Source organism: Alexandromys fortis, unplaced genomic scaffold (assembly GCF_014885135.2).
Source record: "Alexandromys fortis isolate MF-2015 unplaced genomic scaffold, M_Fortis_MF-2015_v1.1 scaffold_181, whole genome shotgun sequence".
NCBI classification, from domain to species: domain Eukaryota; kingdom Metazoa; phylum Chordata; class Mammalia; order Rodentia; family Cricetidae; genus Alexandromys; species Alexandromys fortis.
The window spans coordinates 2,472,881-2,500,164 of record NW_026068069.1 but is presented as its reverse complement, the minus strand read 5'-3'; the positions used below and the strand labels follow the sequence as shown (position 1 = coordinate 2,500,164).

At 42.8% G+C, this 27,284-nt stretch overlaps 1 protein-coding gene across 5 annotated transcripts in view; it reads left to right on the top strand.

The window, feature by feature from the left end:
* Positions 1-25,245, top strand: part of Prrc1 (proline rich coiled-coil 1) — a 30,596-nt gene extending 5,351 nt beyond the window's left edge. For 3 of the 5 annotated variants that reach the window (XM_050120891.1, XM_050120894.1, XM_050120896.1), the window contains exons 2-10: positions 1,128-1,194; positions 2,342-2,461; positions 3,049-3,438; positions 4,949-5,109; positions 9,067-9,169; positions 13,135-13,298; positions 16,386-16,489; positions 18,861-18,963; positions 21,701-25,245. In XM_050120891.1, coding sequence (XP_049976848.1) covers positions 2,362-2,461; positions 3,049-3,438; positions 4,949-5,109; positions 9,067-9,169; positions 13,135-13,298; positions 16,386-16,489; positions 18,861-18,963; positions 21,701-21,910 — 1,335 coding nt within the window. In that variant the 5' untranslated portion in view covers positions 1,128-1,194; positions 2,342-2,361 and the 3' untranslated portion in view covers positions 21,911-25,245. The remainder of the gene's footprint in view (positions 1-1,127; positions 1,195-2,341; positions 2,462-3,048; positions 3,439-4,948; positions 5,110-9,066; positions 9,170-13,134; positions 13,299-16,385; positions 16,490-18,860; positions 18,964-21,700) is intronic. The other 2 variants (XM_050120893.1, XM_050120895.1) reach the window with 1 other exon arrangement.
* The last annotated feature ends 2,039 nt before the right edge of the window (positions 25,246-27,284 follow it).

Genomic DNA, 27,284 nt, shown 5'->3' with positions numbered 1-27,284 from the left:
TCTGCGGGGCTCACCAAATGCACGCTGAGCGAGAAGGAAAGACAGGCCAGGGGATGAGACTTAGGGCAGTGCAGCCCATCCTTATTCAGGGAGAAAAGCCTGCGGAGGGGTCTCTGCACCAATCAGAGACCACCACCAGCTTACCCGCTGGGGTAGTTAGAAGGAAGGAAGGAGACGGGGGCAGGGAGTTGCAAAGCTTCTGACTAGAGAATGGTGAGCAGTGATGGAAAGAATGTCAGGTGATCAATAAATGTCTTTCCTGGGGTCAGCAGGGCAGAGTAGCCAATATTCTATAGAGCAAGTTAATTTACTTCTAGAAATCAAATTACTGTGGTTACTGGAATTGTTTCCAATCAACCAGGATGAAGTTTACAAATGAGATGACCCTGGGGCTGCTAAACCTCCATTTTCCATTTTTACAGTAGAAGCCTGACCAGGCAATGCCCCTTACGTGGGCATCTTCCCACTTCAACAAACACAATCAAGATAATGCCCACAGCCGTGCTCAGTGGCTGTAACCCAGGTGATTCAGTGTCTGTCAGGTTGACTAAGATTAACACTATCATACACTTAAGATGAATTTTAAGATTAGTAATTTTTTTATAGAATCATACCCACCCCAGCCACACACACCTCCTCCAGATAGTGCTGTCCCCCCGCCCCTGTGTGTGTAGGTATGAGACCTACTGCAGGACATATCCCTGCAGCAAACAAACTCTTCCCCTCACAGCCATCAACCCTCTCTTCCATCAGGGCTGGGAATTTGACTGGCTTGATTTTGTGCAGGTCTTATGGCCCCGTCCTGTCTAGAAGACACCGCTTCATAGCAGCTCAAGCGCTGGCACTTACAGTCTTCCCGAGCCTCGGTGGGAGGGGTGTTTCTTAGCTGGTCCTTTTGGGGCAGAGCACTCCCATAACTTACTTGCTGCGATTTCAGTACTTCCGAGTCTCTCTGTTAACTGCCATCCATTGCAAAAAGACCTTCTCTGATGAGGGCTGAGAGCCGCACAGATTATAGGTATATAGCTGAATGCTTGGGAAGCAATTTGATTTGTGAGATGTTTTCTTACAGTTGGTGTGTATCATCATCTCTTAGGACATTGCTTTCTTGTGTCTGTTTTCTACAGTCAGCTTCTAACCCCTGAGCCCCACCATCGCATTTCATAAAGCTGCTGTGGACCAGGAGGCTGGAAGGTAACATGTTTATAAAGCTGAACACTTCCTGATTTTTAAAAACATGTTAATAGGCATAGACGACATGGAATGTATTGAGGGAAGACTATGCATTTGTAAAGTCAAGCAAATTTAACACTTAAAAAGAAATGTCAGTAGAGTAGGCCACGTAGAATGTTTGGTGAAGGAAGATGTGGAGTTTCAAAGTTAAATTAGATGTTTGCATTTTAAGCAATTTGACTGAAATTGGCATGTGACTCTTAACGGGTTTCAAGTGGCCACACTAGCTTGGCTCTCTAGTATTTGAAATATATAGCTTCATTAATGAAATGGCTACCATAAAATTATTTCCAAGTTGTAAAATATGTGTATGGACTTGTCACAGGATATTTGTGCATTAGTTTCATGCAGTGTTTTTTAATTTATTTAAACTTTGTTATAAAAATTGTTGCAAAATAAATTACACACAGAAATGAACAAGACCCAAAGACTATACCAAAGCCTTAATTAGTTATTCTTTATCAATAAAAAAAATCGGGAGTCAGATATTGGGGTAAGAACCTGGAAGATCCGAGAAGCAGGGGAACAGCCACTAGTCACCTACCTCTTCCCTTCCTTCCTCCAGAAGGGCCCGAGGTCCTCTCTCAGCTCCACCTTACTATGTCCTATCTCCTTATTTGTCTAGTCCTCCAAACTTCAATGGTTAAATTTTGGTCAGCTAGTGGCTGGATCCTCCCTCTGACTCCAAGCAAGCTTTATTTGTTAGAACACAATCAAAATATCATACAGCACTAAAGAGTCTTTTTTCAGATACCAAAAGAACCTATTTTTAAATACTGTATGTACGCACATGTGTGTGTGATATGTGTATGGGTACCTTTGGAAGCTAGAAAAGAGGGTCAGATAGCCTGAAACTGCCGCACAGGTAGTCGGGAGCTGTCTGATTGGGCACTGGGATCTGAACTCGGGTCCCCTGCAGGAACACAACTGTTGTCACCTGATGGGTCATCTCTCCAGCTCTGAGGAGCTGTGACAAACCCTTCGTCTAGACATTGCTGTATTATAAGGATTACAGACAGATTGCTTCTTTCTGATCATCCTTAATTGTTCTCTAACTATGTGAGCTGCCACCCCTGTGCAAGCTTATCGTGTTTTTCTGTCTTTGCAGGCCACCGTAACTGAGGGAAGATGATGGAAGAAAGTGGAATAGAGACCACTCCACCTGGAACCCCTCCCCTGAACCCTGCCGTCCTGGCCGCCACCATGCCCTCCACTGAGGTTCACTTAGGTGGGTGTTGTGCCTAACCTCTGCTGGGTTGGAGAAGCTGGGAAAGACTCTGGTCTCTGTTTGTTCCTGCTTTGCTAGTCTTGTCTGTGTTCAGAGAAGTAGCCCTTTAAATTTAAGCACAGCACAGCAATAGTCTTGTAACAAGCAAGGAGGCTGATGCTTGCTGCTAGCAGGCTTGCTCTCTGCTCATAGTCACTGCAGACCTAGCGGCCTTCAGAGTTCTCATCTCTGATGTCCTAGGACTTTATGGGGATTAATCTTTTCGAGGTGTTAGTGTCTAGGTTTTTATGTTCAAATCGGGGCTGAAAACTGACCTTCTTGTCTAAGAAACAAAAATGAAAAGGAAGGTCTGCTCTTGGACGGTGCCATCCTCGAGTTACGCTGTTTATCCGGTGGATAAGCGCGGGGCCTGCACTCAGGTACAAGTGTTATGCTTTGGAAATTACACCTTTAAAATTAATTATTAAGATTTGGCTTACCACATTAAGAATTTCCCAAGCAGTGAAAGTTTGAAAACGAGATGAAAAGCTTTTTCAGCCTTGTGTGTTTATCCTCTCTGCCTTTTTTTTTTTTTTTTTTTTTTCTAGCTGCAACCAGTTCCTTCTCATCTCCCAATGTGTCTGGGATGGAGTCCCTGACACCACATGCCTATTCCACGCCTCAGCCATCCCTGCCCCCTGTGCAGCCGTCAGCACCCCCTCCTTTTGTGCCGCTGTCTACAGCTCCGTCGGCTCCCCTGAGTGGCACTTCTGTGCCACCCTCCGTGTCTCCGTCCCCTGCCATGGCCTTCAGCAGCCCGCCTTTATCCTCCTTCCCACCTGCGACTTCTGCCTCTGGTGCGCTTTTATCTGCGCCCCCTTCGGGTCCTCCTATATCAGGATTTTCTGTCGGTACCGCTTACGACATCACAAGGGGCCATGCCGGGAGAGCGCCCCAGACACCGCTGATGCCGTCCTTCTCCGCACCCCCAGTCACAGGTGATCTCTTACTTTCCTCAGTACTCAGCTGCCTTTGGTGTTTTATTGCCGTTTGCCGGCTTTGAGTTGTGCTGGGCTGTGCTTTGTTTACTAGACACTGATTGAGGTGCATGGTATAGTAAGATTTTAGTTTATGGGTGGATTTGGGCACCTCCTGCTCCTGGGGCTTTGCTTTCTCGACATTCATGATCTAGGCTCTCTCTGACTTCCAGAGTTTCCCACGCTCATCTTTTTGCCACTTAAATTATTAACAGTAAAAATAGTATAACTTACTGTGTGGTTTTTGTGTGGTATAAAAATTCATGTATGAGGCCGGGCGGTGGTGGAGCACGCCTTTAATCCCAGCACTCGGGAGGCAGAGGCAGGTGGATCTCTGTGAGTTCGAGGCCAGCCTGGTCTACAAGAGCTAGTGCCAGGACAGGCTCCAAAAGCTACAGAGAAACCCTGTCTCGAAAATCCAAAAAAAAAACCAAAAAACAAAAATTCATGTATGATTGACATTTGAGGTGTGAGAAAGACTTCTCATATTCCATGCTAATATTTGTTACTTACTGATAGGCTGCAGGTTGTAATCCAAGAGAACCAACTTCCCTAGGGAGTACATTTTATCTAGCCAGTCCATGAGCCAGAAGTGGTGATACCAGGCCATTTCTTTTCTTAGGCCAACTACATTCCCTCAGTCCCCTTCTGTAGTATGGTTATGGAAACAAATTATCAAGACCCAGTCTTTGTTGTCTCCTGTTCATGGTTTTAGGGCAAGGAGCACTTCAGCTTTGATTATTTAGTATCCAAGTTGACCTGTCTATCTTTCCAAATAAAAATTTATTACGGAGCATAGACATTACATGCTTACGTGTGTTTACATGTGTTGTAAAAAGATTTATTTAGTGTGTGTGAGTGTATGTATGGCCGTCCTATGCGCACATGCATACAGACAGTCTAGGAGGCCAGGAAGTTGTTTTATCGGCTGCCACTGGAGTTACAGGTTGTTGTGAAGTCATCGAATGTGTCTGTTGAACCTGGGTCCTCTGCAGGAGCTGATAGCAGGAGTGCTATCAGCTGCCGGACTTTCTCTCCAGCCCCAATGGGTCCAAGTTTTTCTTTGGAAGTATATGGAGTATGTATGGTGATTGTTGTTGTTTTTTTTTTTTTTAAATGATGGGCTGAGTACTCAATTATTTTTATGGATTAAGGAGATTAGAAGTCCACCTGTCATCCAGATGCTGAATAGGACAAACAGGAACATGCACACACACAGACACCTGAGTGTGTGCATGTGTGCTTGTATTTGTTGTTTTTCTGGACACTTGGTATAAACCTGTGTAAAGGGGAAAAGACCTCTTGAGGGATTTTTGCATCTTGTTTAGAGAGGTCTGAGTTAATAACTTCATCTTTAGGTGTTCAGTAGTTCTGTGGGTGGATTTGTCTTGAGCTTCTCATATGATACATCTTTTTATAGGAAAACATTTGTGGAATAAATGACCCAACTAAATGTTTTGCCATTGACTAGGTATTCTGCCAGCCCCTATTACTCAGCAAGCCAGTATGACATCTCTGGCACCGGGACCTGGAACCACATCAGCCATTACTTTCCCCGAGGAGCAGGAAGATCCTAGAATTATTAGAGGCCAGGATGAGGCACCTGCCGGGGGAATCTGGGGCTTTATCAAGGTAAGGGTGTTTGTCTTTCAAATCACAGTTCAGTTGTAAAACTGACAGGGTATCCGGTAGAGAAAGGCAGTACAGGGTAGGAAGACATGCTCTGAGAACACAGTATGGCGTAAGGGAAAACAAGCCCCTTAAGGCCAGATTTTTGTAGTTGATGCTTATCTTTCGTCTATGTGTGTCTACCCATGTACTCATTCTCTTAAGAGAATCCAGATGGATTAGTGATGTGGGCTTTGTGTTCTTTGTCTTTTCTAGAAGACTTCATTTGTTGAGATAGGAGCGGCAGGGCTGCGTCCCCGGCACCCGGCCGCCCACATGGCTAGCTTATGCCTAGAAATAATTACACGGAAACTGTATTCTTTCAAACACTGCCTGGCCCATTATCTGTAGCCTCTTGTTGGCTAGCTCTTACATATTGTTCTAACCCATTTCTAATATTCTGTGTAGCCCACGAGCTGGCTTACCAGGGAGGATCTTAACCTGCGTCTGTCTGGAGCGGGAGAATCATGGCGACTCCTCCACTAAGTTTCTTTCTCCCAGAATTCTCTTCTGTTTTCTCCACCCACCTATGTTCTAACCAATAAAATGGGCCAAGGCAGTTTCTTTATTATTATTAACCAATGTCCTTCCTCCATCATTCATTAATGTCCTCCCAGCTATAAAATTGTCTGTCCGTCTTTGTTTCTTGTGTATTTGGGGTCTGCATATGTTTGTATGTATGTATGTATGTGCACAGGTGTGTGCGTGCGCATGCGCGCACTTGCGCATGTGAATGTGGAGGTCACCATAAGGGGTCTTCCTCTGTTCTCCACATTATTTTCTGGGACAGGTCTGTCACTGAATTTGGAATTTTTCAATTCACCTTGCCAGTGATCCTGTCATCTGTGCTCCATCCCAGTGCGAGGGCTCTCAGACACGTACTGTAGCGCTGCTTCTTACATGGTGCTGGGTTCTGCATAATCATGTTTTATTTTATAAATCTGTTATCACTATTATCCTGTTGTAAGTTTTTAAGTCATTTTACTCTCTTTAATTGAGAAAAATGTGTAAACATGTACATTTTTTGTTGTTTTGGGGGGTAGTGTAGACTGAACCTGGGCCTTACACACACTGGTAAGCACTTCATTACTAGCCTGATCCCCAACTCTTTTTTTTACTCTCAGTCTTAGAAAGGCTCACTTAGTATCCCGGGCTGGCCTAAAGCTTGCAGTCCTCCTGCCTCATCCTGGCTTGTAACAGGATCACAGGCCTGCACCCTTAGGCCTGATTAACATGACACAGCTGCTGAGCCATACAGCGGTCCCTTCTGATTCTAATTCTTAGAAATAAAACTACTCAGCACTCTTGTAGGTACATCTTGGTAGGCATCTCTGACATCATTAGTTCCTGACGAAAGCTTTGTGATGCCCTAGAACTTCCTGTATGTTGTCTTTCAGCCACACCAGCACATGTTGTTCCGTCATTGCTCACACAGCCGCAAAGGATGTTAATTTGAAATATTGTTTTTCTTTTTTCTGATTCAATAGACAAAAACATTTGAAACTTTTTTTTTTTTTTTTTTTTTTTGTGCCTGAGTACGTGTGCGTTTGAGAGAGAGACAGAGACAGAGAGAGAGGAGTCCTTGGGTTGAAACACAGTGGCTTATGAGTGATGTCTACCATATATATATTGAGGTCCACTTTCTTGCTGTATCTAGAGCTTGTGGTTTGAACTGGCCTGGCTTGCCAGCTTGCTCTGACTCTCCATCCTGAGCATTGGGATTACATATGGCCACACACCCATGTGTGTGGGTTCTGGGGATCCCAACTCTGGTCCCCATGCTATGCAAGTGTGTTACCTTATAAGCCAAACTCCCAACCTTGAAACCATGTTTAATTTTTCATTTCTTTGCTATTAATTTTGGCCTTTCTTTTCTCCATGAAATTTTGTTGTCTGTATTCTCTGTTCATCTTTACCCACTTTGAAGCTGGGAGGCTTGCTTCTCTAAGTGAGTTTGTTAAGAACTCTGGCTAAGGCAATGCTATTTTAAGATGCACACGTTATGGCCTTTCCCACTTTGATCTGCATTTTAATTTTATTATGCTTTTTTTCTCACAAAAGTGCTTGTGTTGAGACGCCATTTCTGTGCATCTCTTTCAGTTCTGTGTGCAGAAAGAATACCTTTGCATTCCATCTAGGTTTTTAACCACTTCAGTTCTAATCCTGAGCAGCTCCGTGTAGCTGATGTGTGTTAGTACACCGAGTACAGCAGAGCTGAAATTTAAGTGTTTTCCAGCCTCTTAATGGAGTATTATGAGGTCATTCCCTCAGTGACCCGATGTCCCCCTTACTTTGTTTACTAAATTACACATTAGTGTCCGTCTTTGTCTTTTATCCCGTTGAACCTGACTCTGTAATAGTAGCACACCATTTAAACTGTACTTAGGCTTGGTCATTCCACTGATGCGTGCTGAATGCTTGCTGTGTGCCCTGGTTCCGGCTCTGTGAGCCTCTAATAATGTTTTCTCTTGACGTTCACTTTGCTGGTTTTCCCACTTTTTTCTTAAGAAAAAACAAAATTTTGAACTCATTCTGTCAACTTCGTCCCAGGGTTTTGCCGAGAAGCCGTTCAGTTTCACTACATACATTAAGCATAGTTTTAACTAAGTGGTTAATATGGTCATGTTTCAGGAATCTGTTCTTTCTACACTTTTATGTTTCGCTATGCTGTGAAATCTTTTCTTATATAGAAACTACAGCCTTCTTCCTGCTTTGTAAAGAGACTGTCGGTTGCTGATGTAATACGAAGTTCAACTCTCTGGGACTTGTCACAATAGTAGCAAACATGACTTTATTGTGAGGCTGCCTGACAGCTCATGGTGCTGTTGGGCTGAAGAATCCAGAAGGAAAAGCCACCTGAGGAAGAGGGCTTGGGAATGGGGACAACAAGAAAAGGAGCTTGGGTAGAACATGTGAAGGACAGAGTTACACATTAAGGCAGTCAGGAGCTATTCTGAGGGATAAAGGTGAGAAATATTTTTTACTGCCTTCATTTTTTTAGGAACAAAGTGTGGCCTTATATAGACACATGGCTGCAGTCCTCATTTGGAGCCCCAAGGGACAAATCTTCCTATAAATGTATTTATAACTAAAGCACACTTTTCAGACTAACACTTCGAGCAGTGTTGCCCCAGAGCCCTGCACAGGCTGCCTGGCCTGCTTTCTGTGCGAAGGGAAATGGCCAAGAGCACAACTTAGAATCGTAGTAGGATTTGACACCGATTGACCTCATTTTACGCAGAGATTCCAAAAGTACCATTTACATTTTTTAAAAAAAATTGGTGTACCGATGCCTGGGAAACTTAAAAAGAAAAGTTTCCTGTGTTGGTCTCACTGGTAACCACAGCTGTCGTGAGCATGGTTGCAGTAACCGGCTGTGTTTGGGAGGCACCATTTCATAACACTCTTTTTCAGCCTTTGGCTGTCACGATTTTCCCACCTCCTTTTCTGTGATGTTCCCTGCTCCTGGGAAGTAGTGTGGTTAATACTGGTGTCCCATTTAGGGCCGAGTGCTCACCTCTTATTCCCAACACCGTGAGCAGCTGTGCAGCTCTTCAGCGACAAACATTTAAGCGTAGGTGTGGTAGAGGATCTCCAGGCTCTACCTGGAGGAGTCACTGGCAGTGAACAGTAGCTGAGGGAGGGAAGATCATTCTTCTTTAGGAGGTGACCACTGGCAAGTTGCCTGTGCTCCAGGGGATGTCCCCACATCCGTGCACGTATGTGCAGCATGAACTGACATGAAGTTGAGAGTAGTGTGTTGAGACACGAGGGAAAGGGGGTAGAATGATCATACTTAATTATTTTCATGGATGAAATTCTCAAAAATAAAGTTTTAAAAAAGTTTTGTCGTGTTTATGAAAGTCAAGGTATTCTGGTATTCTTTGCTTGAACGGAACATTTGAATCTTGCTTTGTCCAGGGCGTTGCTGGGAATCCTATGGTGAGATCTGTGCTTGATAAGACCAAGCATTCGGTCGAGAGCATGATCACGACGCTGGACCCCGGCATGGCTCCCTACATCAGTATGTATAGAACTGAGCCCAGTGTCGGCCACATTTCTAAAGTGTTCCTCAGTTTCACCCACAATTGTAGTTTCAGTTCATCTCTGTCATGTAATTATAGAAATTCCTCCTGTGCTCTTAATTCAAATTCATTCTCAGCCTCAGTTTTGCGTAACTAATTTATCTTTTGCTTAATCATCATCATATAAGTTTTAGAACTTCATAGTATGAACTTTGGAAAAGGGAAGGAGTAATTTGATTGTGGGTGAACTTTTCTGTGTGTCCCAGCAGCTGCTCCCAAATAATCATATAGAGACTTAATTATAAATGCTCAGCTGAGAGCTTAAGCTTGGTACTAACTAGTGTGGTGTGGCATGAATAATAAAAATCCAGAGACAGTATTGGGATTCAAGCTGAAGATCAGAAAAGCAAAGCGGCCAACCACTGGCTCTTACCTCTACTTCAGACTGAAATGGGTGATCCTGCCTCCACAAATCTTCACACTGAGACTGAGCATGAGACCTGCTTCCTCCCTTCTTATAGTCTCTAGTGCTGGGATTAAAGGCATGCACCATCACCACCTGGCTTCTATGGCTAACTAGTGTGGCTACAGGGATGAAAGGTGTGTGCCACTACTGTCTGGCCTGTATGGCTAACTAATGTGGCTGCTTTGCACTCTGATCTTCAGGCAAGCTTTATTTATTAAGACACAAATGATATACCATTATAAACTAGCTCTTACATTTTAAATTAAAACCATATTTCTTAGGGTTAGCTCTTACACTTATAAATTAACCCATATTTTTTTTATCTACACTCTGCCACGTGGCTTGGTACCTTTGCTCAGCTTCTTCTCTTTGTGTTCTTTTTGTCTGCAAGTTCTGCCTAACCTCTACCTCATGCAGCTGTTGGCCAGTCAGCTTCTTTATTAAGCCAATCATAGTGACATAAATTCACACAGTATAAAGGCATCTTCCACGTTTCCTCCTTTCTGTCTAATTAGAAAGGGTGGTTTTAACTTAGTAAAATTATATACAACAAAACCAGTTATCAAGAATTATAATAGCTAGTTCATTTGTATTTGGCAAATTTAGAGAAAATACTGTCTATCTTACCTTTGTGAGTCTAAAGATTTATACCTAATTTACCTGCATAACTAAGGAAATCTTTTAATTATGTAATCTTTAATTCCCTCAAAGAACCCAGAAGGGTATAATGTTACCTTAAAACAGGGACATCTGACTACCTGGACAGTCACCCCAGTTTTTTGTAATATTGGGGCATCGTACATGCCTAGTATAGCTGACCAACATTTTTGAGAAACAGGGAGTTTTGAAGGATTGTCCTACCTTGTCTTGGCTAAGTTTGGCAGTCGTCCTTTTTGTCCTGCTGGTTCATACTCTCAGAAATTAAGGCAAGGGCAGTTTCTTTTCCCCAAATGATAGCTTTTACCATAAAGAAAACAAACTCCATATGGGTTTTCTTCATTGCCCATCATCCTCTTTTGAAGCAAATTGTTGCTGTCAGGAGCAGATATATTTCACTGTCATGAAAAGCCTTAGGTTATTAAACATATTGAATGCCACATTCTGTAGGTCTTTGAAGTGTTTGAAGACCGTTTATCTGTCTAAATATATCTGCGTATGACCTTGAAACCACACCTACTATGGCGACAGGTGTGATATTATAGATAACTGACTACTAACTTGTACTTTAATTATACATTACATTTTTAATGAGTGATATAAGCACAATGCCCCAAACAAGAGTAGAAACCACACATACAGTATAACAAAATTAACCTTAAATTTGTGCCATTAAACCAAAATCCATACCAATGTAAACTATTGAGATTAATAGTTGTCTTTTGAATTAAAGTAGATTCAATAATCTACCTTTTTATCTCATCATTTTTATATCATATTGCCCTTCTTTTCCTTTAGAAAGAGATTTTTGAATTTAATTTTTTTTTGTCTAGCTTTTTTTTTTTTTTGGCTGGGATTAAAGGTGTGTGCCACTACCACCCATCCAGAAAAATACATGAACTTTTAAAGATAACATACATATCTGTATTAATACAAATTGTGTTGTACACAAGTTAGTCAAAGATGATTTTTTTGTTTTAGTTTGAGTAGATAAAATATAGTTTATGTGTTTTGTAGGGTTTTTTTTAGGTTTACTTTATGTTTGTAGCCAGGATTTTCAGGGGATCTTCCCAGATCAAACCTGATCCATATCAACTTGGGATGAATGCACAGCCTCTACCCCAAAGCAACACACTTTTTACTTCCATTTTGAAGTCAAGATATTTTTAAAATATATAGGTTGGTTTAATCCAGCAGTTTCCGTAATGCGGTGTGTCTTAGCAGCTGTCATTTATTCATCAGCAGTCAGAGAATTCAAAGACAACAATAACATCCAGACTCCCCATGTGTTTTCCATCTTTGCATGCATTTTTACCATTATATTACTTTATTCCTTCTTTGAATATTTTTTTCAAGATTTATTTATTATATATACAACATTCCTTCTGTGTATGCTTGCATGCCAGAAGAGGGCACCAGATCTCATTATAGATGGCTGTGAGCCACCATGTGGTTGCTGGGAATTGAACTCAGGAACTCTGGAAGAACAGTCAGTGCTCTTAACCTCTGAGCCATCTCTCCAGCCCATATTTTATTATTTTTAAACTATTTTTTCTATGACTGTCTATATCATTTCTCTTTGTCTCACGAGCTTATGTATATAGTAGACACATTGTAGCCCATTTAGGTTTTTTTTCCATCTGGATCTGTCTTCACTTCCTGACTGTAATCCTTTGTTTGCATGATAAAACTTACCCGCCCCACCCCCCCGTGTGGCTCATTGTGTGCTGGCAGGGCTCACTCTGGCAGTGCTCTTGGCTAGTATGAAAGACTTGAGAGTGGGAAGCCGCATGTGGCTTCATTTTTGTGTTTAGAATCTTTGTGAAGCTTTCTCAGGTCTTAGGTGGATGTAGGTGTCAGATGTTTGGGCGCCATTAGTAGGTGGACTTTTCTGTGTGTTCAGCAGCTGCTCCCAACAGAGACTTAATATTATATATGCTCAGCTGATACCTTAAGCTTTTTACTAACTGGCTCTTACATTATAAATTAACATTATCTGTGCTCTGCCATGATTCCTTTTCTCAGTATGGCAAATTCATGGTCTCAAAAATCAGCAAAATACAAACAAATATAAAAACCCAAAGAATCCTTTATGTTTGTAGCCATCCAAAGGACTCATAAGTTTGACTTTACTCCATGTATTTATTTTCATATTTACATATCCATACCAGTCTAGTTGGAGATACTTAATAATTACATATTTCTTTACTTCTTGCATATATCTTTGACATTATAGAATGAGCCCTTTTGGAGCTCTTGCTGTTCCATTGGGCATACTATATTAGAAGTCAGTTCTTAGAGCAAGACCACTGAGATGGCAGATGTTTTCCTACAAAGAAACCAGCCCTATCTTCCTCAGGTAATGAAGCTGGTTAATGAGAAAGTGTAGAATTCAGCTGTTGAACTCTCCTACTGGTACCCTCTCCTAAGGTTGTTTGACTGTAGAAGACTGCTTCAGACAGAGTTAATGTGTTCTGGAGTGTTCATAGAATACTGAAGAACTGTGCTCCGGTTACCACAGGTGACTTGGAGCCAGTAGGAGGTGTGTGCCAGCCTCGGCTTGTGAGAGAGACTGCAGAGAATGTGCTGAATTCCCATCCCTAAAATGCAAGGGAAGTTGGTAGTTTGGTCAGAAGGTGTGATAAAAAGAGCATTTGTGTCTGACCTGGGTTTTAGTCCTGACAATAGTGCTTAGCTTTGTTATGGTGGGTAAGGTTCTGTCAGCCTAGCTCACATGTATGAGGCTGGTAACAGTAAATACAGTGTAAGCTTATGATATGGTAGTAATTACCAGAAAGTTACTGTTAAATTTGGAATTGAAGTTCCTTTTGGTTCCCGTAGAATCTGGAGGTGAATTGGATATTGTTGTAACCTCAAATAAAGAAGTGAAAGTGGCTGCTGTCCGGGATGCCTTCCAGGAAGTCTTTGGCTTAGCTGTGGTTGTGGGGGAAGCTGGACAGTCCAATATCGCTCCACAGCCAGTAGGCTATGCAGCTGGACTAAAGGTGAGTGCAAAAGCTTTTCCAGAGTTTGCCCATAATTGTGTTAAGGATCCTGTGGTCTGTGGGGGACCACTGTAGGTTTATATTCTGAAGTGCCAGCTTTATCCTTAGTTAGTCAACACTCTAATGCTATGAAGGATATAAAGGAGTTTTAATTAAATAAGTCTCCATTGGATTTTGATTATTGGAGGAGGATGGCAGTTTCATTAAGAAAGAACAAAAAGAATAGATGATCTTGAATGGAATCTTTGTAACTTAGTATTGCCTTTCAAGTCAGTTAATGAAATTATAATATCTGTTTGGTCCCAGTAGACACACACACATACACACACTACTCTCTGTCACATTGTTACAAAGACAGAATCATTCAAGAACAAATGAAGTTGTTGAAGGCATCCAAACATTTTCCTATCCTAAAGCAGGGGAAGGAAAATCCCAACAGATTCTTTTGCCTCACTTCCCCTGTATTGATCTGTGACCTCACTTCCCCTGTGTGGTTCTGTGACCTCACTTCCCCTGTGTGATTCTGTGACCTCACTTCCCCTGTGTGGTTCTGTGACCTCACTTGCCCTAGGTGGTTCTGTGACCTCATTTCCCCTGTGTGGTTCTGTGACATTACTTCCCCTGTATCAGTGTATCATGCTTGCTTCCTTCTGCAGTAAAATTCCTGTAAGAATTTTGAATATTTTTCTACAGTTCTCTGTTGGGTTTCCAGTTGTCTAGCCCCACTTCTTCACTTCCTGTCCTAATCAGAGTGCACTTAAAGCCCACCAATAATAGGCTCACTGTGTATTTGGTTGGTCAGGAACTGTTGAGCCAGATGGTCATCTTCTCTGTTGTTTCAATAGAGTTTTAGATAGCCAGGCTGGCCTCAGACTTGCTTTGAGGCCAACACTGGCCTTGAACTCCTCCTGAGTTCTGGAATTATAGGCCTGCAGCACCATGCCTGACTTTTACTTCAGTCTGTTTGTCTCCCTGTGGCTTTTGGGTGCACACCTTGCTTTTCTCTCTAACTTCCTCTTGGCCTCTGTCTCCATACACTTACTTTGCTGACCTCATGTCGTCCCTGGCCTTAGCCAGCATCTTATGCTGATAATTGCAGCTTCACATAACTGCTAAGACTGTTCGTGAATTTTGAATTTACGTAAAACTTGCCTTTTTGACAACTCTACTTGAATATCCCAAGCTCAGTATGCCTAAAACGAAACTTTCCCTTTTTCTTATATGTAGTCTCAGTCAATGGCCGTTCTGCCCTCCGTTTTCTCACATGAGAAAGCTTGACACCAGTTGTAGAGTCTCCTTCTGTTTCTGTTCCATCATTCGGTCTTGTTTGCAAGACAGACTATAGTTTGCTGTAGTTTTTCTCTGTGAGGTTGCTGCATATCATACTAGTCATTATGGTACTCTTGCTGTGAAGGGGGAAAGGATTAGGTCACTGTGGGCCTCTGGCCACAGTGTTTTTGGCCAGGCTGTCAACACAGAAGTTTTGTTGTTGTTGTTTGTTTAATGTTTGATTCTGTTTAGCTACAGCTGTATATGTCAAATAGATGCTGGTATGTATATACATTATAATAAAGTCATAGCCAGCAGTCCTGTAACCCCTGTTGGGATGCAGTTTATTTAGCACACACGTTTTTCTCCTAAAGTATTTCAGAGCCCTCCAATGCTTAGCCTCAGATAGCACTTCAGTATTACACATGGCACCATTTGAAATGGTGGCAACTTTTTATTAGGATTTTTTTTAATACTACAATCTTTCTCATTTTACATAGCTTTCCCCATTACCACTCCTTCCCCTTCTCCCACTTCCTCCACCTTCCCACACCCCACCTCCATATCCACTCCTCTAAAAGGATAAGACTTCCCTTGGGGAGTCAACAAAGACTGACACTCCACTTCGAGGCAAGACCAAGGCCCTCCCCCATATATCTAGGCTGAGCAAGATATCCCTCCAAAAAGAATGTGCTCCTAGATGCCAGTTCAAGCACTAGGGATAAGTCCTGGTCCCACTGCCAGTGCCCTACAGAGTGCCCAAGCCTCACAACTGTCCCCCACATTCAGCAGACCTAATTTGGTCCCATACAGGTTTGCCCACTATCAGTCCAGAGTCAGTGAGTGTTGACTGAAGTTTTCTGTTCTGCCCAGTTCCACAGCCGTCAGCCCCAAAGAAATACACAGAGGTCTACATTAATTATAAACAGGTTGGCCTAGTAGCTCAGGCTTCTTATTAATTAATTCTTATATCTTTCATTAACCCATTATTCTTGTGTGTGTTAGCCATGTGGCTTGGTACTTTTGTCAGAGAGGGATTCTCATCTTGCTTCCTCTACAATTGTTAACAACTGCAGACTGAATCTTTCCTCTTCCCAGAATTCTCCTGTTTTCCTCACCCCACCTATACTTCCTGCCTGGCTACTGGCCAATCAGTGTTTATCAAAAATAATACAAGTGACAGGATAAAAGACCATTCTCCCACAGCACTCCCCCTCTTTACAAAAAAAAAAAAAAAAAAAAAAAAAAAGAACTCTGAACCTAATATCCTTTGTTTACGTTTTCTCCTGACCATTATCCATAACAACTTGTAACCAACATTCTAAACAAAGGCAAACATCCATAATTCAGGGTTTTTTGGGGGAGGGGGAGATGTGGGCGTAGTTTCCCAGGCTACTTCCTACTGACTGAGGGCACTGGTAATCTTATGGGGACCTAAAGAAAATTTAGAATTATCATCAAGTCCTGACTGGAGTGTACTGTGGGGCTTGATCATCTCAGCTAGCAGTCTTGAAACTGTTCTGGATGTAGAACTCAGACATCTAGGCCTCTATTCCTACCGGAGATTTCTCAGGGGGTCTTCCTTGATCAAACCTTCTTGAGACTAGGTTTCTCTGTGTATCTTTGGCTGTTCTGGCAATCACTCTGTAGACCTGGCTGTCCTTGAACTCAGAGAGATATGCCTGCCTTCCAAGTGTTAGAATTAAAGGTGAGTGTATTGTGTTAAATACCTGCATGTACTGTATAGCTAAGAATAGTATATTTAACATTAATACTGTTTTAAAAACCGGTTGACAACCTGCGCTGCTTTTGCTCTAGGGCGCCCAGGAACGCATAGACAGCCTGCGGAGGTCCGGCGCAATCCACGAGAAGCAGACTGCTGTGTCAGTGGAAAACTTCATCGCTGAGCTGCTGCCCGACAAGTAAGAGGCTCAGGGCACCCTGGGAATCAACACAGCCGTGTCTGGAGTCTCTAGGTCCTCACATGGAACACCTAGAGAAGGTGCCTCCTGTTTTGAGCCAGAGTGGGGAGTCTGCTCCGATAGTGGGACTGTCCCGTGCTTAGCTGGCTCTCTGTTCTTACTTTTCTCTTGTAACTGAGCAGTGCAGAGCGATGCCTGCCTCTCAAGCTGTGCTGACAACCACTTGAAACGTTAGGACTGAATGTAGGAAGCACACTGCGCGTCAGCCTGGCCAGGTCTAATAGAGCCCTGGGAGGAAGCACACTGCTCCCATGTGACTCACAGTGGTAGAAGATGGGCAGGAAGACTTGATGGTACACACAGGCTGGAGATGCATAGTACTATGTGTGTAGCTTTACCAAGCCTCCAGAAGCACAGTTCAGCATTGTTCTTGAGGGCTCTGTCTCTGTTTTTAATAGATTTTTTTTTCCCATAGGAAAGCCTGTTTGGATATGCTGAGTTAGTTTTTAATAAACAGCCGTGCTTTGGTGAATTCTAATTTTATATATAATCTCATGGTGTTGTGTTAATTTTTTGTTTACTTGTTGCTTAGCATTTTGTAACCATAATTTGCAAAATGTGGCCTCTACTGAGCTGGAAACGTGCTTGCCAGGTAAAAGAAGTAGAACCATATAGACCTGGTTGGTGCTCTTCAGATACTGTCGTTCGTTCATGCAGAGTTGGAAAAATTAACTTGTCTTCTTCCACGTAAGAGTAATGCCAGTGTAAGTATTCTGAGATGAACAGGTCTAGACTTTGGTCTTAGTTTTGGACATGTTAAGTGCACAAAAATGTTATTATAGTGTGTTAAGATCAACTTCATTGTGGCTTGACTGATGGTGGTAGGCGGTCTCTTTGTGGCTTCGGAATCTCGTGTGGACCATTCTCTGCCCTGGGAAATATTTGGGACCACAGTCCGTCACGTTCCTCCCACCTTGTCTTATACACGGGAAGAAAAGATGGAGATCCCTAGTGACCAAAAGTGATCAGCTGAGATTCTCCCCACCCCTGACCCCAGTTGTGATCCTGTTGATGGACTTTACGAAGAAGAGGGAAATCTGAAAGTTCCCTTAGCTGGCAGAGCCAGGGACTGAAATGGAAGGGCGTTGGGCACGTGGCAGGGATTGCAGGTTCATAGAGGGGATGGGAAAGCAGGGTCCCGGTTGCAGTGTCTGGTGGAGGTGGTGCTCTTTAGAGGTTGACTGGACTTCTGATTTGTGTGGCTTAGAGACTGCTGGGCTTGTAGGGCAGCTTCTCAGGATGCAAAGGTGCAGTCTCCAGTTGGGTCAGTGCAGTATCCGGATGGACACTGCCCACAGCAGACAGAACGAGGCAAAACAAGGTGCAGCTAAGCTTGGCTGCACTTTCTTGAACGAGACCTTCTTAAAACAAAACACGAGATTTTGATTAATAGTCAAGTGGAATAAATATTATTTAGTACTCATGAGTTGAAATGTTTTTATGATGTGAATGTTGAGACATTTCAAAGTACCACTTTAATATTCTGTGAAGTTGCTTATGCTGCCTTGTGTCTTATTTAGTGTTTTTTTTTTAAATGTGTTATTTCCTTATTCATTTTGTGGTTCTTTGTGCTTTTAAAATCTACTTATTTTTTAAAAGATGGAGACATTAAACAAACAACCTTGTCCATGTGCCCTTAGTGCTTACATTCAGGGTTGGTTGATATTTCTGGGAGCTAGAATTCTGATGCTATCCCAGTTATCTTAAGTGTGTTCGTGGTGCCTCTGTCTTTATAATCTGTGGGTAAGGATCTGGCATGAGTGTGCTTTCAAAGGCTGGCTCCTGGCTACAGCTGTGACTCTAAGGTTTCACATTCATGAGGCTCAAGCACACAGTTGTTTCCTCTGAACGAGTTTATTTCTTGATTTATTAGTAACACTATTAGATGGTTGCATGCTGGTGAGAGTTGGTATTACAAATTTCCCCATATTTTAGCAAGTATCATTTAAAAATATTACCCACAAGAAGCTCTTTGCATGTTCTGGTAAGTCAGCTGTGTATTTGAGAACCCCCATTCCCGTCATCCCCCACCTTAGTTCTGTTTCCTTTTTTGTTACTCTCTTTCTACCTTATTGAAATTAAGACAAAAAAGTAATTTTAGTTTTGCATTTATGGCTTGTCCATGTGCAAACTAAATAGACATTTTCTTTCTGGGAACTGTAGTACTTTAGTCTGAACAGTGAGAGGGAACTTGCTTTGCCATTTTGTATCTTCACTCTCATTTTATCTGGCGTGTGAACAGGGTGCTGCCCCCGTCCGCTCTCATTTTATTGAACATGTAAACAGTGTGCGGCTTCCGTTTCTCTTCCAGGTGGTTTGACATCGGCTGCTTGGTGGTTGAAGACCCGGTGCATGGCATCCGCCTGGAAGCCTTTACTCAAGCCACACCGGTGCCTTTGGAGTTTGTGCAGCAGGTTAGTTTCTTTGCCCATTCATGACACTCCATATTTATTGTGAGGATTATGCCCTTGATTCTTTGTCTTTTGCTGTGCTTGTCGGTTTTCTGATTGTACCATGTTGTTATTTTCCTCTTTTTTATGTTCATGGCCCCGGAATCAGAAGAAAACTGGCCTTTAAATCTATTTCACCTGTACTCCTTGTTCTCCTTTCCCTTGCTCACCTGTAGCTGTCTGGTATGGATGCAGGTGCCCGTGTGTGCCGGTGTGGAAACCAGAGGATGCCTTCCTCGGGTGTCTCAGGAGTGCTCCAACCTGCTTTGTGTTATTTTGAAACAAGTCTCTCAGACCTGAAACTCACCAGTTAGGCGAGGCTGGCTGGTTAGTTGTCCTAGGAATCCTCCTGTCTATACTTCCCCTGCACTGGGATTTCAGGCAGGTGCTTTCACGTTTGGCTTTTCTTAAGTGGGTGCTCAGGCCCTTGTCTTCCTCGGTGGTCATTACCAGTTGAGCCGTGTCCCCGGTCCCTGTTTATCTCATCTTCATTTGTATTATTTTATCTATTTCTCTTCTCCTAGATCTGATCATCTTTTTTTGTTGTTCATTTTAGTAACAAGTCAATATTTTAAAAGTTAAATGAAAGCCAGTATGGTAGTGCACACCTTTTAATCCCAGCACTTGGGAGGCAGAGGTAGGCAGATCTGTGTGAGCTTACGGCCAGCATGGTCTACAAAGAAAGTCCCAAACAAGTCTGGGTTACACACCTTGTCTCTGTAAACCAAAATAACAAACAAACAAAATTTGGATGAGTGCTGGAGAATTGGCTCAGTTGTTAAGAACACTGCTCTTCCAAAGGACCTGGGTTCCATTCCCAGCACTCACATGGAGCTCACAGCTGTCTGTAACTCCAGTTCCAGGGGATCTGGTTCACTCTGCAGACACCAGGTATACATGGGATGCACCTGCATCCAGGCAGGTGTAAGCATACAGGCGGGAAAAATACCCACACACAAGGTAAAAATAAAGTTTTAAAAGAATGTAGCTGACAGGAATATATCTTTAGATTTGCTGGCTGAAAACAGACCTAATGAGGTACCCTTGGACAGTTTCCAAACTAATTTGTACTTAGATATATTTTATAGAAATCTTCTCTTAATTCTCTAATGAATGAAATGTACTGTGCCTATCATTGGGGTCTCAGTATCATTCAATGAGTTAGTTGTTGCCCCCTTTTACACTTATTTGGAATGTATGGACATTTGATGGTATGGGAAGACATTTGATGTTCTCTGAGAAAATATGTGTGCAGTTACATTTCAGTTTAATGTTTAGCCATAAAGTTGCTAAAGGAGCTTAGTGGTCCTTCCTATGTTTGCAGTGTGGAAAGATGCTTGGAGTTTTGATGTTCTCTGAAGCTTATTTGCACCTAAGTTTTCTTCAGAAGGTCACACACTCACGTGAGGTCAGTTAGAGGCTTTAAGCTGATGCTGTGCATATTAGTATTATATTAATTATATATTAATATAACATATGGCATTAATATTAGCATATTGTTATGCTAATGAAACTTAAAATGGCCATAACATGACAGGTTTTCTAGGAAGATGGAAGTTTTACCACTGTTGATTCAAAAGTATTAGATTGAGCCTTGTAGAATTGCTGTCTTTAATAGTCTAAGAGTCACTGCCATGATTCATGTGACTTAGCCCAACCACTTCCATTAGCCTGACAGGGAAAGGGCACCACCCAGCAATAAATCACTGACTAATGCCTTGAGTGAGATCTGCACATGGTTCTTGATGCTCACAGTGGAGCTTGTGTGGTGTGTGAGCAGCAGGCTCCCATGGGTTCTGTGGTGTGTGAGGAGCAGGCTCTCAGGATCTTTGAAGACCTGCTGTCTCTCTTTGGAGCACACTGCAAAGCTGGTAGTGCCGAGCGTGGCACCGTCTCTTTCAGGGCTGGTGGGAAGCTATTTGATGTAACTCTTGACTATTTGTCTTGTAATCATCTGTAGTGTTTCCAAATTGAGCCTAAGAAATTGTTTTTGTTGTTGGTTTCATTTCGTTTTGTTTTTGAGGTAAAGGGAAGCCCTTGGGGTGATTGTGAAGCAGGTAGAGGGGCATGCGTGCAGAGTGCAGATCCATGCTGCCTGCAGATATTCTCTGGACTCTCCAACCCTTGAGTTTGTTTGCCGTTCACTTCTGTGTGAGAAGTGGTGTTCAAAGAGGCTGAGTAAAGCTGGGGAGCGACAGTGTGGCTGCTGGCCTGGCCTGGGTGCTGTTTGCCAGCTGCTGACTCGTATTGTCCGTATCTGCAGACATTGTCTAGGAACTACTAAATCCTTTCTTAAATGCGCTAAAGACTCAATATGTAGTCTCTCTATGCTTGGAATTCTGTGGCTCTAAGAACATGATTTTAGCAGAAACCTATTACTAATGTGAAGTGACCCTGAACGTAGAACTAGAGCTTAAGCCCTCAGCGTGAGTTGTGAGAAGCAGGGGTTCTCACTGGCTGTGCACTCAGCCCTGCTGAAAATGAAAATTGTGAGGAGATGAGATTCTGTGTGACCTGTGAGTGTGCTGCGCTCATTAACACAGTAGGTGTGTGCAGTCACTCTTGTAACTATACTCTTGAGGGTTTGTCATAATCTGTATTAAAATAAGCAGAGTCGAGACACCAAGGAGTCTTCTGTAACATAGTGGGTTCCAATGCTGTTTCAGTGTGTGACAAGTAACTCACCCTCCTTTTTCCATAGGCACAAAGCCTGACTCCCCAGGACTACAATCTGAGGTGGTCAGGCCTTTTGGTGACAGTGGGGGAAGTCCTGGAAAAGAGCTTGGTAAACGTCAGCCGGACTGATTGGCACCTTGCTTTCACTGGCATGTCTCGCCGACAGATGATCTACAGCGCGGCCAAGGCTCTGGCGGGCATGTATAAGCAGCGCCTGCCACCCAGGCCCATGTGAGACCAGCTGCTGGGAAATGGAGACCTGCCATCACCCTTGGCTGTGTGCTAGTGGAGACTGGATAGTTCCAGAGAATCCAACAGTTTTTACAATTGTCCTTTTAAAAGAATAAACAATTAAATAAAGGCACAGTGTCATTCCAGTAAAACAGAAGAAGTAGATCCTCTTTTCACTGTCATGATTTCATACGTTCTAGTTCCCCCAAAATATATACATATATTTACAGCACAATTCAGTATACCAAATTTATAACGCGGAAACCATGTTCACAAATGGATGATTGTTCTTGGCTCTTCTGGTTTCTTAAGAACATGTCTGTGTTACCTGCCCTGTTAACCCTGTTGTCATCTGTGTGTGCACATGATCTCAGGTTTGGCGGTGAGCAGTGCACATGCTCAGCAATGGACCTGACATGCTTGCTGGGGCATGGGGGTTGTGCGCATTTCCTTGTGTTTTATAAAATATGGGCCAAATTAACAGAATGGATAGTTTTTGTCATTATGTATGTATAGTTTAGAAGTTAGACTGGTTTCCTTTTTGTTTTAAACTTTGGCATTTTGCAGATCCATAACTATGAACATCAGAAAATAATGTTTTATTTTTCTTCATTGCTATGTGAGAACTAAAGGGCAGATCATCCAAATCTATTTTAGATAAGATATGTATTTGTGATTTTATTGTTGTTGTTGTTGAGATTTTTTTTTAAAAAAAATTGTGTATTGATGTTTTACTTGTATGTCTATATACCATGTGCACAGTGACCAGGGAGGCCAGAAGAGGGCATCAGACCCTGAAACTGGAGTCACAGATGGTTGTGAGCAACCATATCGGTGCTGGGAATCGAACCTGGTTCTTCTAGAAGAGCAATCAATGTTCTTAACCCCTGAACCATCTCTCCAGCCTTTGTGTCATTTGTGGAAATTGGCACTTCCACAAATCGGCTGTCATGACAGCTGTTCCTCCTGCATCTACTCACTGTCTCCAGACTCTAAGAGGGGATCCCCTTCTCTTGGGATGGTATGTGTTTTCTTTAGTGAAAGTTCCCTTTTTTATTATTTGAGAAGTTCATGCAGTGTGTTCTGATAACACTTGTCTCCCTCCCCTTCCCCTCCATGCTCCCCTTCTTGTCCTCTTTACCGAGTCCAGTTTGTACTGCCCAAATAGGTGTTAGGCTGTCAACCAGTTGACCTATGAGGGACTACACCCTTGAAAACTGACTATCCCTCAGAACCCATCAACTGCCAATAGCTCCCCAGTTTGGGGGCGGGACTCATGGGCTCACTCCTGTTTGATGTTGATCAACTGGATCTTGTGTATATCTAAGGTTGTTTCCTGGTTTGCCTTAAGCACAGCTTGACTTTTCTAACTGTGCCCTTCTGCCTTTATTTCTTATGGATGTTTTCAAGGGAATGATTTTATATCCGATATAGTTTATTTAATCCATTGCATTTAACGAATGCTTTTTTTTCTCCCTGAAATAATATATTTTACCATTTGGGGATTTACATAAGTCAAAATTAAGTAAAAAATTTTCTTACACAGTTTAAACTCTATATATGCAATTCAGATATCTTCGTGAAGATAATTTGGTACTGAAATGTAATTTAACTTTCTTTTCCTTGTTGATACAGTTCTGTAGATGCCAGAGTTAGTCGACTCTACACTCATCCTCTGTCCTTCCATGTACAGTGTGCTGTGCCATAGTGCTTTCCAGTAATGACATGATTTCTCATACTTTTCCAGAAGGAGAATTATTACTTTTGAGGTGGGTGTTTGTTAATCCCCAAGTACTGTGTGCGGTGCTTAGTTAGACAGGAAGGAAGTCTGTGGCCGTGGTGATGTGCCTGGCCAGAGTAAATCGGCCACAGTGCCTCTCAATGCTTCTTCGTGCACAAGAAGCAGGGGTCTTTCTTTACCACTTGCTGCTGTGCTGTTTTTAAGAGCTGTCCTTTGGGTCGGGGGATCTAGGCCATGATGGAACACTAGCTGATGTCAGGCCCTAGGGTCAATCCCTGGAAAACACACACACACACACACCAGGGGGAACTGTCTTGTCTAGCAGCATTTGATGGGGTGTTGCCTGGGTAATAGTATTTTATTATACTCCAAAGGCAAGTTTTACAGACCTTGAAGGTACCCTGTTTTTCCCTTGTCTGGTTGAGTCTGCATTACCTTAGTTACTGTTTCAGAGGGTCGTTCCAGTAGAATCACTGGGGTCACTGACATCTCATTGGGTGATGGTTTCCTTGAGTCCTAATTAACAGTGGCAGACATGCCATGGTTTGGCTGAAACTGGATAATTGTCGTTACCTAGTCTGCCTACTGTGAGGAAGGGAGGAGGAGGAGTGACGGGCTGATGGAAGAGAGAACTATTTGATCCAGTCTGATCTCTCTGTAGACAGGTTATCTGGCCTAGAATTCTCTCTGGAGGATGTCAGAGCAGGCTGACTCTACCGGCTTGTTTCCCTGACCCTTGTCTTCTGAGGACCCCTGCTCAATCTGCCTGGTGACATTTAGGCCTGAGCAGTCCAAAACCCCGGTTTCCTTCCCGGCCCTTCTGTTCCTGTGCCCTTTTCTCCTGCCTGTTTTTGTGTCCCTCCACGCTGGCATTTTTAGTGAGTTTGTGGTGGTGGTTGTATTTATCAGTAGGAAAATAAAATTTAAGATCAGCCTTACGAGACTGTTCAACTATTTAGTTCCAAGGATTCAGTTTTGGTTGCTTTCCTTGTTTTCCCCTAGCTTGGTTTATTTGTAACAATGCTAGGCAGAGCCTCATTTACTCTGGGCAAGCGTTCTCCTGAAGGGCCACAGCCCCAGGTCCCTCCTCAGATTTGAGACTACTCTGGACAGAAGAAACTGTATCAAGGACTTCTGAAGTTGGAAACATTTTAGAAGCTGGAAGTTCTTTCTACTGATTTCTGTGTTGTTTTTCATTCTTCCTTCCTCAATCTTTAGAGAGAAGATGCTGCCATCTTAAGTGTAGGCAGGTAAGAAAACAAATGAAAGCACACACTACACCTGTTCTGAATTATGCAAATTAGCAGTTACTCAGGGTCAACTCAATACTTCAGCCTGCCCTTTAGTTTGCTCTTGCTATTTGGCAAAAAAGAAGAAAAAAATCAAAACTATACTAAAACTAAGGTCAGTGATTTGTGAAGCCAAATTGATAATCTGTTGTAAAAGTTGTTGAGTTAAACATAAATTATTATGAAATGTAGATTTTTTTCCCTAGGATATTGTATTCATTTTGTGATATTATGTAGAGTGATATATTGGATAAAATCAATTTTGTAAGTATGTAAATATGTCAAAAATAAATACTTTGACTTCTCAAAGGTGTGCGGTGATTTAAATGCTAATTTGTATTAGTATATTAGAGGGCCAGATACTCCTTTTTGACTCTAAATTGGTTACCAGCTTCTACACATGACCAGATCTTAAGCTCCTTTTTTTTTTCTGGAGAATTTTAACATTCAGATGTGCCAACCTCCAACTTGGAGGCTGGAGAACTCAGTATAGAGAGAAGACCTGTGGGAGAGACAGGAAGTGATGGGAAGCCAGGGGCTCATGAAAAGCCCTGGTGCCTCAGCAGAACTTCTCCTTTCTCTCCATACCTGTCCTTTTTATTTTATTTTATCTTATTCTTATTTTTTGTAATTGTTTTAGGATCAGCAATATTAATTGGGGAGAAAGGTACAGGGTTTTGAATTTCACCCATCTCCACAAGTCTTTTATCCATTAAGTTTATTTTCTGTTGGCCGTCTACTGCTCGGTTGGCCCTTAAGTGTGGTTTGTGTACCCAGTGGGACTCCATTGGAGAAAACCAATTTTCCCTTTGCGAGTAGTTTCTGGATCAGTAGAAGGGTCTTAAGGTGTTCAGATATATCTAAGAAATCTAAATGGACTCACCAAATAACTGGGGAGAACAAGCCTCAACTAGACATCTCTCATCACCAAATGAAGTATCCATTGTCAGGCATGGATTACATCTGATGAATTGTTGACTAAAGAGGTCCCATGGGAACCTGCAAGCGACCCAGACAATTGTCAAGGCAGTGGCTCTACACAAATTGGTGGTAAGGCTCTATTCCTGATGATACCTGTGTAACTGAACGCATGGAAGTTGATCTGGCACTTTCCTAGAGCCTTCACCCCTACTGATTAATATTGACAACTAGTCTCACCTTCTTGGCTCCTCTGTGCCCCTTTCAACCTCAAGACAGTGTATTGTCCAGCCAGGCATTGCACCCTGAATCTGACGCTGTGGAAGAGGGTAGTGTGTGTGTTGTGGATAGATAAGTGTGTTGGAATCAGGTGCTTCGGAAGCAAGATGAGAAAGTAGCCCTTCACTTATACACTTTTTTCCCCAACTGACTTGGCTCTGGTGCACGTATAGAAGGTAAGAGGAAAAAATAATGAAATGACCTATTAATAAAAACCACACTTCCCCCATGCTTTTTCTATGAAACTGAGGCACGGTAGACATGTTTCTGTGAAGTAATACTTGACCACCGAATAACCTTCCATTAGTTAGAAAGAAGGCATTAGTTAATGTCAAATGCAGATGGAAATGTATGTGTGTATAAGGGCTGTGGAGAAAAGAGATCTGTTCAGTGTGAGCTCGGAGCTAGACTTTCCGGTCCTTATTTTTGCAGGAAGATTAAATCCTCTTTGCCATGTACGTGTGTATATTGTATATGAGATGGACAGATAGGTGGAAAGGTATAGGTATACAATAGCTAGCTAGATGGCCCTGCCTCCCCTCACCAGCTGCAGCGCTGGGCAGAGTGGCCCCAACACCTTGCCTAGGCAACACAGCAGAGCTTGCCCTGGTGATGTAGGTGTGGGCAATCAGAGGCCAGGAGAGCAGGAGAAACAGCTCTGCCCCTTGCTGCTCACTAGCGTGAGCTAGCCTAGCCAGGGTAGTGCTGGGGGACTCATCTTGGTGTTGAAGATGAGGGAAAGAAAACTGGGGGATTGACCAAACCCATCAACCACCAGACCCAGAACTAACCAACCTATAAACCACACAGACCCAGAGCTAGGTCTACAAGTTGACCCATCCACCCATCTATGATCTGCTGGAGCACATGAAGGGGCCATCCCTGTAGACCCAAATCTGCAGGATCTCTATGACACGGGACAACAACAGGATATCCAAGAGGAGCCCTAGTGCGGGCCCAGTATTGATGATGCAGCAACACCAGAGACCACAAAACCAGGCCAACTCATTGCAGTGAGCACTCGTGAGTAGCGGTATATGAACTCAGGGACTGTGTGTCCCGCTCTGCCACACTACAGCTTCCACAGTGAGAGTTTTCTTCTTTTTTCTTTTAAATTTTATGTTTTATCCTGGTGGGGGATGGTTTGCAAA